The 12,795-nt window shown below is 36.2% G+C and overlaps 1 protein-coding gene across 1 annotated transcript in view; it reads left to right on the forward strand.

The window, feature by feature from the left end:
- Sprt (sprite) overlaps positions 1 to 12,795 on the forward strand; it is a 73,534-nt gene that overhangs the window by 20,850 nt on the left and 39,889 nt on the right. Inside the window, exons 2-3 of the mRNA XM_064036381.1 lie at positions 7,852 to 7,950; positions 10,302 to 10,389. Of these exons, the coding sequence (XP_063892451.1) occupies positions 7,880 to 7,950; positions 10,302 to 10,389 (159 nt within the window). The 5' untranslated portion in view covers positions 7,852 to 7,879. The remainder of the gene's footprint in view (positions 1 to 7,851; positions 7,951 to 10,301; positions 10,390 to 12,795) is intronic.

Below are 12,795 nucleotides of genomic sequence, written 5' to 3' on the forward strand. Positions count from 1 at the left end.
ATGCACCCTACCACCTATACAAATTGAGAAGTACAGCTATGACCAAAAAAGTACTTTTAATTATTTATTTTTTTTGCTGTCATCTAGTTATGCTCTCGCCATTTAAATAATGTAAATATCTGCAATATCAAGTGGCCAATTAAGATGGAAAGAAACCGACGGCTCAATTAAGGCTCGCGTTAATTAATTGATTCATTTAAGAATACCATTCCGAGCTGGTGCAGACATGTAAATATACTGACACGACTATATTGGGGCTTTTGTGGCGTTAACTTTTGTAAAGTATTTCATATCTGGGTAGCTTGCCATAAATTTTTACTTTATGTGGACTTGCTCAATATTAATTGAAATTCATTATGAAAATGGCTGGCGTTGTTGTACAATGTAATCTCTTGCAATTTAATATTACAATCTTTTATAAGGAACTGTCAGCACTGCATTGCCACTAATCTTTATCTGCTTTCGAAATAGAGGCTGATACACCTCAGCAACATGTGCTGATATCTTGAACAACTGTCACATAAAAAACAACAAAATATCCGCCACTTAATTGCCTTGTTAGGGTATAAAAGATATTCAACAAGCTGTCTTTGCCGTTGTCAACGTCCATTTAATCTTTGACTCGTATGGTCTCCATCCTTTATGTATTTTTTTTAAACATTAATAAGTATATTTATTTCTTTAATAACCTTTGCTTATTAGCTGTATAATCTATGATTTAGAAGCCTTCGTGGTAAGCCCTTGAAAAAGTGCCTAGCCGTGCTAAATGATAGACTAAGCATGAAAGCGATACAGGTATCTTATATCTCGGAGAGCTCAATAGTCGGGGAGCTGCATTAAGCGGTTCTATTATTGTAACATTACAAAGGCAGGACTAGCTGCGTCATCTGTGTGCCGGTGCTTTAGGGCTGACCTAAGCAATTAAAAAACAAAATAGTATTTTTTCAAATACTTCATCGTTGAATTTATACTGAACCTCTTCCACAAGAACATGTTTTCAAATACTCAAGCGTTTTTTTGCTAAGTTTATTTTATTAATATAAACAAATGGCTAATGCTGCCATTATCGAAATGAACAGGAAACCATTACCGCCAATTTGTATTTTTATCATCAGTTTAATAGCTAGCTCGTATCGAACAGGTTCTATCGTCGCAAGCTATCACTTTCGCTAACGTTATTCTAATCGTTTGACTTCCTTTTAATATTCGTATCACTTTTTCATGAGTTTTATTGAACTTTTAAAATGTGATAAATATGTAGATTAAATCGATTAAGTAGACACCATTCTACAAAACATAATATTTTGCACATTATCGCCTGTTTGCAGTCCAATTATCACGTCAGGAACTAAATCTATTAATCATATTCTAGCAAAAAGTTCCGATATGGTAGTTGTTGTCTGTGGTCGCAGCCCTACGTGACGCATAATGAGGCGGGCAGCCATCAATCTGCCATCTGTTCGCACATGACGCGATTACTTGCGTTTTCATTATACTGCCACCCCTAGCGAGCATTATCCGAGATATTGATATATTGGATGAAGACGTCGATAAATGCCGATGAATGGCGATTTAAAAAATATAATTTGTACCGCAGTGCCGCAGGAGTTATGGTATAGAATTTATTTTATGTCGCTTCTGGAGATAGAATCGGGAATTACGGGCTTTCTTTGTGAAAACTTGTTCCCCGCACGTTGAAGAATGGATAAAACCACAATAAAAAGATATTAAGACTTATGCGCCCTATAAACCACACATATAAATAAACCACATTACTAAGCACACATATTTTAGATAGATTTAAATGTAATTTACTGTTATTTAAAAAGGGATAACCTTATCATTTTTAGAAAAATTACACACTATAAATATATTCTAAGTAAAGCTATGTAAACAGAGACATAATATTGAATAGAGAGCCGTGACCTAAGTGTGAAGTGTAATGTCATAATATCATGTAACACAGTTACGTGCAGCCGGCTAGAATGTTAACTGCCTTATTACCGCGACTGTTGTAAACACGCTGCCTACAACTAGGGCTGCCATCTCGAATTTCGCCTAACCCGGACGAAGATTTAAAAAAACCCGGACATTTGACTTAAATCGCATTTTTCCCCGGACGGGTACTCTTACACCGAATGAAGTTAGTGTTTTATATCATAATGCCGATAAATACGTAAATACAGTAAGGTGCTTTCTTAAATGAAAAGTGTCCGGGTTTTCCCCGGACGTTTCTCGAAAACCCGCCCGGACGTCCCCCGGACGGGGTCAAAACGAGGACAAATCCGGGGAAACCCGGACGGATGGCAGCCCTACCTACAACTTACTATGAACCTCACAAATAGCTTAAGAATAGGCTGTAAGTTATCATTAAATGTGTTTGCTACTAAATATTATTAATCTTCTTATCGAGTGGGCTGAGAAGATTTGCTGATCTCACAATCTCTTCAGTGCTTTCCCTTTTCCCCAACAGACCCCAGGATTGATCCTAAGACTTTGTTGGCACTTCTGTACAAACTCAAGACTGATCAAAGAAGTAGATAAATATGATAAAATACCGACTCGAGTAACTAAACAAAGTATTCATGTAAACTATCGCAGTATGTTGTCGGCGTTTTTCTTGTCACACAATTATGGTTCACATTTTAACTGAACAAGTAGTTGTGTCAGTTCGCGCGACTGCTAACTATGGAGAATTAGGCTAATGTGTTTCCCAAGCAACGTACAGCAGCTGTATTGGAAAACTGCTAGAAAAACCATAGCATTCCGACAGATTACTCGTGTGGTGCATAGATAATGACTTGTTGAGAGATCAGGCTTGATCATGTTGAAATAGGGTAGTGTCCAGGGTCGAAATAATGAAATAATATTTAGTCCGCTTTTTAGATAATCAAAAAATATTGGATACGTATTTTTTCTTTTTTTAATTAAACATAAAATGACAAAGATAATACACTTCAAAAATTAGGAGTGGGGGCCTTTTACGTCACAGTGTCCTGAAAATTGTAGCAACTTGTGACGTCACACTCAACTTTAACACGCTATATCTTAATAAGTTCTGATCCAATTTAAAAAAGAAAAAATACGTATCGCTTAATTTTGGACAATCTACAAGACGGACTAATTATTATTTTTTAGGAAACTAGCCTATTAAACTGTAACTTGGAAAGCTGGACCGTAATGACTTAATTGACCCACTCGGCTGACACATATGCGTCAACTTCGAACAAGTCATATATGAAAGGATCATTCTCATAGGCTCAGTCTAATTCCTTGCACCACACAACATCCAGGAACAACTCGCGCTCCTGAAACCTAGCATTACTGTTGAGAAGTCGGCATGACGGCGTAACAGCGAGTAAGTCACGCAGCACGCGATACGTCGCAGCCATTATGCGCACACGCCGACAGCCCGTCATTACAGCTCGCGGCGACGCTCAACGTGACGACCTGACAATGTCTAGCAAATGATGATCTACAGTTACAGTATTTTCCATGTTTATGTATTTGCCCTCCGCGAACCTGGGATGACAGGTGCGACACAGGTACTTTTCAAATAGATACTTCATCGCTACCCACGTAATTTTGTAAAGAAAATTACTTACAGGTAGGTACATCAAGATAAGCAGAAACCCAAACACTGCAAATCGCGTTCAGCTAGCTGTTTAACTTAAAACTCTTTAATATTCTTCTTCTAACACACTGCTCGCTTCATGTGTAGCAAATATTCACAGTGTGATGGTGTGAACACCTGTAGCTCAAGTAAGTAGTTAGTTTTAATTAACATAATGACCAGTGTTGGCGATCTGACAAGGCTATCGCACATTACGCTGGCTTTGCTTCAATCTAGGAATCAATTTGAGTAACCCGTCATTATGCCATCGTTCACGAGAGATTACGTTGTGATAATGTTAGGGCTGTATCTAGACAAATCTAGGTAGACTAGACTAACTATTGAGCAGTGTATTTACAGGTTGTATCACTTAATAGAACGCTACATAATCAGTTAGTGCCTGATATGGGCTATTGTTCTGTGTCTGGAATGCTGATAGCGCGAGACACTAGTGCGTTATACTAGCACATAGACAAAACAATTAATGATAACACGGATGACCTAACAGTGGCGGAAGGGACATGCAATTCCTATGTTTTTAAATTAATGTAACTATAGTTTTTGTAAATAACTTTCGACGTATAATGAAATCTAAGACAATTTTTCAAACAATTAAATGAATAGTTGTAGAAGCACCAAATTTTTTCTTCAACGAGAGGAAAAATCCATGAGTGAATCTTATCGTTTGTTTATTATTCGGTGGACATCCGCAATGTAACACCCCTTTAGCGCACAGCACCAGCATCGCCTGATGAAGTCATAAAACGCTGCGTTTATAATAAATACTCCTCCATTTGAGGTACACTAGTGTAACGGAGATGCGATCCGAGCGTATAATTACCGACGAGCTAGCATAGCCGTGCCCCGCGGCGCTGCCTGCCGCAACTGAACTGTTTCCATCATCTGATAGTGTTTTGATGAAGTAACAGTTGGTTAACACAGTGAGTTTTCCTTCGAAACCTGTTGGTTTTTCCTTTTATCGTTGTTTTGGTTAGCAGATGTTTTAAAATTGAAACAAACCTACTTCGTTTGTGAGACCAAAATAAAAGAAAACACACAAGATTAGTATTGCAGTTGTGAAGGTCACCTGTCACTGTTCAGTTAATTAAAACAAACCATGAGTGGTCTGTCTACACCAAAACTTTAAGAAATTTAATACTTTAGGTATCACTAAATCCGATTCGGTTTCTCTCGTCAAGTCTATACTTTTTCTATTTATTATAAAACCAAGTCATATTTTATTTATTTTAGGAGACTGATTCGTTTCAAATTGGCAAACACGAGAACTGTTTATTTCACAATTTAAAATCAATAATAAAACGGATAGCAATTATGTATTGGGAATCATCCGTAACAACGATTACTTAATGAAGTGCGAATGTTTTGCAAGTGCCGCTCGCGCTTGTTTTATTGTTAATTGGGCAAGCTATTGGTCGCGCCTCTTCACGCCGGTAAACACCGCGGCGTGAGCACAACCGTGCCTGATTGGAACACGACTAGGTCTAGGAAAAGGTTGAATTGAGTTACAATAAATCTTGGTGGTGAATTGTAGATATATCGACCCTAACAAAAAATCTATACCTGTTATCATATCTTGCACAAAATACAGATTTGTTTTTATCTGAATCTACAATCTCTATCTGAATATTATCAAGTATTATCGATTATTAAATACCTATTCCAAGAACCATCAATAATTAAATTAATATTGGTAATATAAAGATTATTACAGACTTAAATATTTACTAATAAATATTTAACTTCAATAAATCAGGACAAGTTTATGCTTTTTTTAACATAATTAATAAACTGCGACTACAAATTGCTGTCATCAACATTAAAATAAAACATAAATTTAAATAATCACTTGATTGTTCAACTAAAAAACCATTTTGTTTCTCATTAATAATAAACTTGAGACAGGATTAAGAGGTTTTTAAATATTTCTTAACACTAAACAACATTGATTGAATTAATCTGCACAGCTTGTTAGTCGTGAAATTAATAAGCAGACGGATTTCAGCTAAATTAAAAGGCGTTATAACATTTATTTTAAATGCAATCATTTTTATAAGACATATTTTAAACATCATGTAGGATTATGGAAACGTAGCTATCTTCATCTATTGTTGATATGCAGCATTAGATTCAATGACTTGAAAGCACTGAAACGGTATTGTAAAAGATAATTCTAGAAATTCTTAAGAGTACTTACAAGGTGTAAAAAACAGCAAAAAATATTATCGTAGGAAACTGCGAAATCCCTCAGGCTTCGCTCACTTAGTATAGTACGTTATCGCATCATCTCCATTGAAGTGCAGCGCACAGTGATTCACTCTAAGGCCATAAATCGAAAAATGTCATCGGCTTATCCCCATTAGATCTACTTACTAAGTGATTAACAAGTTAAGAAGCTTCCGAAAACTCTAAATACCAGTGTCATAAGGTCAACTTATTATTCACTTTTGTGCATCGGAAGTTAGCGCATCTCGAGTCTAATTATCGCAACGTGTGAGTCATCAAAACTTAACACTTTGTTTTTGAGTGTCACTATTCCAAATCAAGTGTTTACGTATGGTGACAGTATGGAGGTCCAAGACCAAGGTATGTACTTCTATTATCAACTACTTTTTTATTTTTTTTAATGCGTTTAATATTTTATTTTATTTTTTTATTGAAGGTAGCGTTTTTGTAGATTTGTTTGGTATACTTTGATTTCATTTGGACCTATAACTTTTTGCTGCTCAGTGCTGCACTTGAGGCAAATGTTTTTCGAATAAAGAGGATGTTCTTATAAAACCATATAAGTTTCATCTGCATCTTTCTGCCCCTTCTTGGGTTAAAGGAGTGTCAAAGTATGCATGTCCATGGTAAAAAAAAAACTTTATATTTTAAGTTCAGCTTTCATGTTGTTTTAGGTAAAGTTTTCAAATGTTCTGTTTCGAGGACGACTATTTTTGACATTTGGCACTCTAAAGAGGGTAGTCCAAATGAAAAATGCAACATGTCCTGAATACTTTGACAGAAACATCGTGCCTTTCGGATGACATCGAAAATATCAAACTAGAGACTTTAAGTAATAAAATTATGAATGTATGTAAACGAATTTCTCATTATTGGGCAATATCAAATCGTAGTAGGTCTAAGTTTATAGAGAAATATTCAGATTGGCTGAATGTAGTTGAAAATATTGATGTAGAGCGAATTGAGTTACATGTATCTCAGAAGTCTGACAAAGTTGAACCATCAACTTCTTCATTCAGATCCCTTCCTAACAGTTTTACGAAAGTTCCCTGTCAAAAAAATAGGTGTACTATCAAAAATTGTACTAGATTTGTTATCTGTTTGTAGTAAATACTTTTGAGCTTGAATGTATTCTGGTATATTTTGTGTTTTGTGTGTATTTGCAAAAAAGGTTGTTCCTGTATTTTTGTTGTTTTATTTTATTCCTTTATGGTTGTTTTTAATATAAATAACCATTATTTATAAAGATTTTACATTAAAAGTCGCAGTATGACATGTTCTAGGTTTATCGTCTAAAACAAAATTACTGCGAGACATTTTTACACCTAAATAGTAATGATATTTTAATTAAATGAATGTGGTTATGTTATAATTTTAATAATTTACACTTCTCTTAACATATTTCAACGTGTAAAATAAATTAATTAAAAGTATTTGTGAGTTTCGTATTTATGGCCGCCTTTGTATGGAGCGTGAATCACTGTGCAGCGGCGCGCGCGCAGTTTTTGCGGCGGCTCGTTAAGCGCTACATCAGTTCACAATTTGTCACCGAGTCGCGACACCGACGCACTGCCCGATTTATTTGCATTCCTTTATGGACATACGACACTTGTATGTAGGTATTTCTGAACTTTCTTGGAGAATCTGAAAGATTATGCGAAAAAATAAATTTAGGTGTTGTTGGTGAGGGTAAATTCGTTTTGGTTCTAAAAAACCATTACAAATGAAATAGCAATCAGTTATTATGTACATCTATCTCGTAATGAGACTGCAACAGACTCCAAATCAATGTGTCACCGAGTTTCATACAGTTTACATGGAATGCATTATAGTCAATAAGCCCATAAGCTGTAAGACTAATTGTCTCCTCCCACTTGATCTAATATAATACAGCAGTACCTTTGTACTATTTTATGTTACTTCTACTTCTTTCATGTGTTTACTGTCTACATAAAAGGTTAAATAAATAATTTAAGGTATATGTTTGTCCTCAGATCACAGTAGGCAGTAGTCCCGGGCGCGATGTCTGCGGTGATGAGCACGCTGTCCATGATCAGCGGCACGCGGCGCGCCCACCGCAAGCTCCAATGCAGGTAACCTACCATGGATGATCTACAAAATTAGGTCATTTTTCATTCACAGGAAGTAGTTTATAGCGTACCTACTGGGTTCGCGGTAATCTGAAGTTTGTCTGATATTGGCAGTTGCCAATACCACCAGCCACCAGCTTAGAGCTTCATTTATTTGATTTGCTTTCTGAATTCAGTTCACTCAAAAGACTATATTAGTCACAATTCGATTTCCATGACCAAGAAACGATTTGTTTTTCGAAACAAAACCTAAATATTCAAAAGCAAATATGAATAGAATAGAAAAATGGAGCACACATACAGTTCAAAAAAGTAATGAAAGAGATTTCGCTAGAGCGTAGTGAGCATACCTCGGGCTGGGTGGCGAACCGTCGTGGAATGCAGAGTATCGGGCAATTCAATTACCATGATACCCGTACGACTCGCGCGCAGAGCGGCGGCGTGGGCGCAGCTCGCGGGCTCATTACATGCTTATATAGGGGATTATTCGCTGTATGATGTGGATATTCGGAAATAAAATATACCTAAAAGCTAGTCAAAGAATGACGAGGAAAGTTTTTTCATTGTACGTGTATTTGTCCGCAAATATAAAACACGCGTGTTGGTAATAATTGTGATTGCTCCACTTTACTTACCTATTAAGCAATTGTTTTATTGCTTGTTTCCGAAAACACCGCGTCCAGTCGAAAAATAAAGCTGCTATAAGAAATCGAAACATTTGTGATTGGTATCAATCAATCAAGTGTTATTTTAATAATCGAACATAACGTCTAAAGTGGCCATAAATCATGCAAATTTATTCAAACACGTCTATTTATTCAGTTAAATACAGGCCTCTTCAGGATATGTGTAACACATAAACGAATGTTATTGTTGTAATTACACACAAATTATATTGAATTCCTTTAAATGTCTTAATCTGAACTGCCAGTGCATTATATACAATTACATGAAATTGATACGATTGTGCGGGATGTTTCATGAGTTACCTGTAATTTAGGGATTTGTTTAATTGTTTATGTAAATCAAATCAAACATTATATTGTGGCACTCAGTTATTTTTGCAATTAAGTTATTTACGAATTCCCTTTAGCTAAATTAAATACGTAAAAAATAATTAATTTAATGTATTTTACCAGAAGCACGGACCCTGGTCTGCGGCACAGTTTAATAACAAAAAAAACATAACCAAAACTATCTACAGGTACCCACTCCTCTTCTTTTACTCAACATACTGTTTTCTATATAGTAACTACAAAAACAAATAAAAGCTAATTATAATAGTCATGAACAAAAGACAAACAGTTAATGTCAAATCCCATCATAAAATATAAGAAACTTCGTAAAACTGTCAACGGTGAGAAACGTAACTGTTTGCGAGAACTCCCATAATAGACGTTACTTATTTACATGTCTGTCGTAACTTTATAATTGTTTGTATGAAAAACTGGATTTTCTCAGCGTCATTAAGTTATGTGCTACAAAATATTTGGAAATTCAGTTCTTAATTTACGAGCATGAAAAGCAAAAAAAAAACATTGTCAAACATAAAAAAGTATACTTATAATAATTCACTTAACCTTGCGTCTTATCGTATTTTTTTAATATAATAATAAAGACAGTCACTAAATAATAAACCTGTTTGCCTGACATACATACCTACGTTTCTTGAAATAATGAAAACATGTATCACGTAGGTACGACAAGCAAAACAATAGAAACAAAAATAATGAATGACTTTTTGTTTAAAAATCAGTATCCATTGTGTAACAAGAGGCGTGTGCCATTCTACATTATTTCTATACCTGTGGCTTTCAATAAAATCATATATCATCACTCGCATGATACTAAATCTAAGTCGGTATGACATTAATCTTGAATATTGTAATTGTAACTTGTAACAGAGTTGCGAGCTCAAGGCTCTGCAACAGATTGTAATCTAAATGTGAGGCTGTGATATCTTATACGTTACGTTCATATGTCACATAGTTATTGTAGCTACAAAATAAATCATTAAAACTTTGCTGAAAATCTTGGTTTGATGCGGAACCAAATATACACAGTATCAATTCAATGTAACCTTCGATGATATCCGTCTACCTATATGAACGGATATTTAAAATTATATAAACAAAGGAGATACAAAATTGTGGATATTAATGGATGTTCATATTTTAAGGGTTTTATCTTTATACAAAGTACTTGTATGAAGTTTTGCGGCTTAGTGCTTTAATTGAGATTCTCAATACGTATAATTGATGTCAATTGAAAATATTCCGATTTAGTAAATAACCGGACCATTTTTTTACACTTATAATGATCTCTTAACTAATGGTAATGTTTGTATCTCGCAGTCGCAAGTCGGGGCAGTTCTCTGACGCGGGGGAGGAGCGCTCGCGCAGCCAGCATGACCTCAACAAGCAGCAGCGCTCCGCGTCGCTGGTGAGTACCATGCTTTAGTAACTAAATGAATTTTCCTTTATTTTGCCTTTATTTAAACCACTTCAGTACCTAATCATAAATTCAGTCTTTGTACAACCTGATAGCGCAACCAGGGGTTCTTCTCATAAGCGAAGTCCTGTACGGGAAGGAGCTTAGATACGAAACTCGTCATGTCATGATATTTATTTTTGTTGAAGCCAAAAGTGTTAGAGATCAACGGTAAAAGATATTGGCGTTTTCCCTAAACTCTTACAATGAAGAACTAATTGGTTACCAAAGGACCCTATTACTTTTAATTACGCTACTCCTTGCATTGCTAACCAAGCCTGCAATAAGGCGCTTCAGGTTCTCCATAATTTGAGCTCCAACTCAGGGTCTGTTCCGTTAGCCTAATGAACACTGCGATACACAGGAGATGAATCAGAAATACAAATGAAATAGTTTGCAATGCTTGTCTGAAGAATATTTGATTCTGTTAAGCAGACTCTGAAACTCATTTTTAAAGGTTTCTGAAAACTTTGCTACACCCAAACACTTTATATTTAGCCATAATTTTCTTATTTGTGATGTAGGTACTTTAGAAAAGTAATATCGGCAGCGTATAATTTATTATCTTGTAGGCGTTTATGAAGTGTACCTGTACAGTAAGGCTTTGTTACCTAAAGAATGGTCCTTCTATACGCAAGTACGTAGTGGCGTGTATTGTGTCTGTGGTGCGTAGGCGCACGGTGCACGCCCCCGGCGCGCGCGCCGCGATCGCATCGACGTAATTGACGGCTCGGACCGTACCGACCGCGGGCTTTGTGCTACACAACTGCGCTTTGATTGTTTAAATGAGGGTATTGTGATGATGCTGTACTTACCTAGCATTAGCTTCGTAATGATGAACTAATGATTAGTTTTGCCTGGATGCTCCTATGACCTTTCTAGCGTCATCATCTACCTGGCCTTTCCCAACTAATACAGTCAGTCCGCAAACAGGCGAGTATAATTATTGTGACTGCCTATCTAACTCCTCGACCCAGTTAGCCAGGCAACTCTATACCCCTTGGAATCACTGGGTTGCAGAATATACGACCTTTCTAGCAATGAATCTCGTGTAATAGATATCCAAATCAAGATCTTCAGGATTCTTACTAAAGATTTAAGTAACTTTTTAAGTAAATACTTTTAGTATTTATTTATTTTAAGTAGTAAGTAAATTAACATATTTCGGGGATCATTTTTTATTCTTTACTAGCTGATCCCGCGAACTTCGTATCGTTCAAACCTTCCCTGGACCTCTACAAACATTTTAAAACCAAAATCAGCTCAATCGGCCCAGCCGTTCTCGAGTTTTAATCAGACTAACGAACAACAATTCATTTTTATTTATATAGATTTTGAGCTGAGTCACAGCTTCCTTGCTGTCCAGCCTTCGTTGTTCCATAATTTTGAAAATGCTACGACAAAATGATACCTAATGCCGTAACGTATTCTTTTCTTGTCAGCCTCTACAATAGGCACTTTCAATACTTTTGCACCAGATCATTCTTCCACAACAGAACAGAAACTCTCTAAAGTACGTCTAACAACAGCCGTCAGTGCAATCAAGATCGTCCGTCATGTGCTAGTACTGTCCGACGGGTCTGCCTGTCAAATGAAAGTGGAACAATAAACTCCCTTCGGTATTATGAGCGGTTACTAAACGATCTATTGACGGCTACTCCGCTCGTAAGGGATTTGATACGGGGTTTTGTAATACTAGTGTATTGTATTGCTATTCGAGTAGTGTGCTCGGTTGTGCACTACAAATGAATGGCTGTTGTATTATCTACAATAATATGTAGACTTAGGTAAGGTATGGCCTCAAATAATGTATCAGGAGTTCATCGTGGCGCAATTTTTTGAAGACCATCTTTCCGATTTCTTTTTTGCTATCTGTTTCATTACAAATAGGTAAAATTTTCCTTGTTCTGTATTGTCTTCGTCATTTGTTTCTAATTACTGTTGCGTATCAGTTACTAATAAAACAAACGACAAATCTACACAGCGTTGACATTGAACGGTTGTCCGTTGTCATAACAGCTTACTCGATGTCACATAACAACAATACAATAGTCACAACAGTATGAATGACTACAATGACGAGTGCCGACAGGCGCCCGCGCACGTGATGACGCGGCTTGTGTACGCGCATCATTGTGTACACACTCTCACTTTCAGCTGATCATTGTTGGATTTTGTTTGTAATGTCATTCATGAGATCGGTATAGGCTTCAAAATCGATTGATAAACAGTGTATTATTCTTGAAGCCTTTCGTTTAACATTACTTTAATTACCCAAAGGCATTGTTACATTACTTACGAATTATACAAATAAATCAAGTCAGATTAGCACTCCAGCATACTCGCTACATACCCTGA

This window comes from Helicoverpa armigera, chromosome 9 (genome assembly GCF_030705265.1).
Source record: "Helicoverpa armigera isolate CAAS_96S chromosome 9, ASM3070526v1, whole genome shotgun sequence".
NCBI classification, from domain to species: Eukaryota; Metazoa; Arthropoda; class Insecta; order Lepidoptera; family Noctuidae; genus Helicoverpa; species Helicoverpa armigera.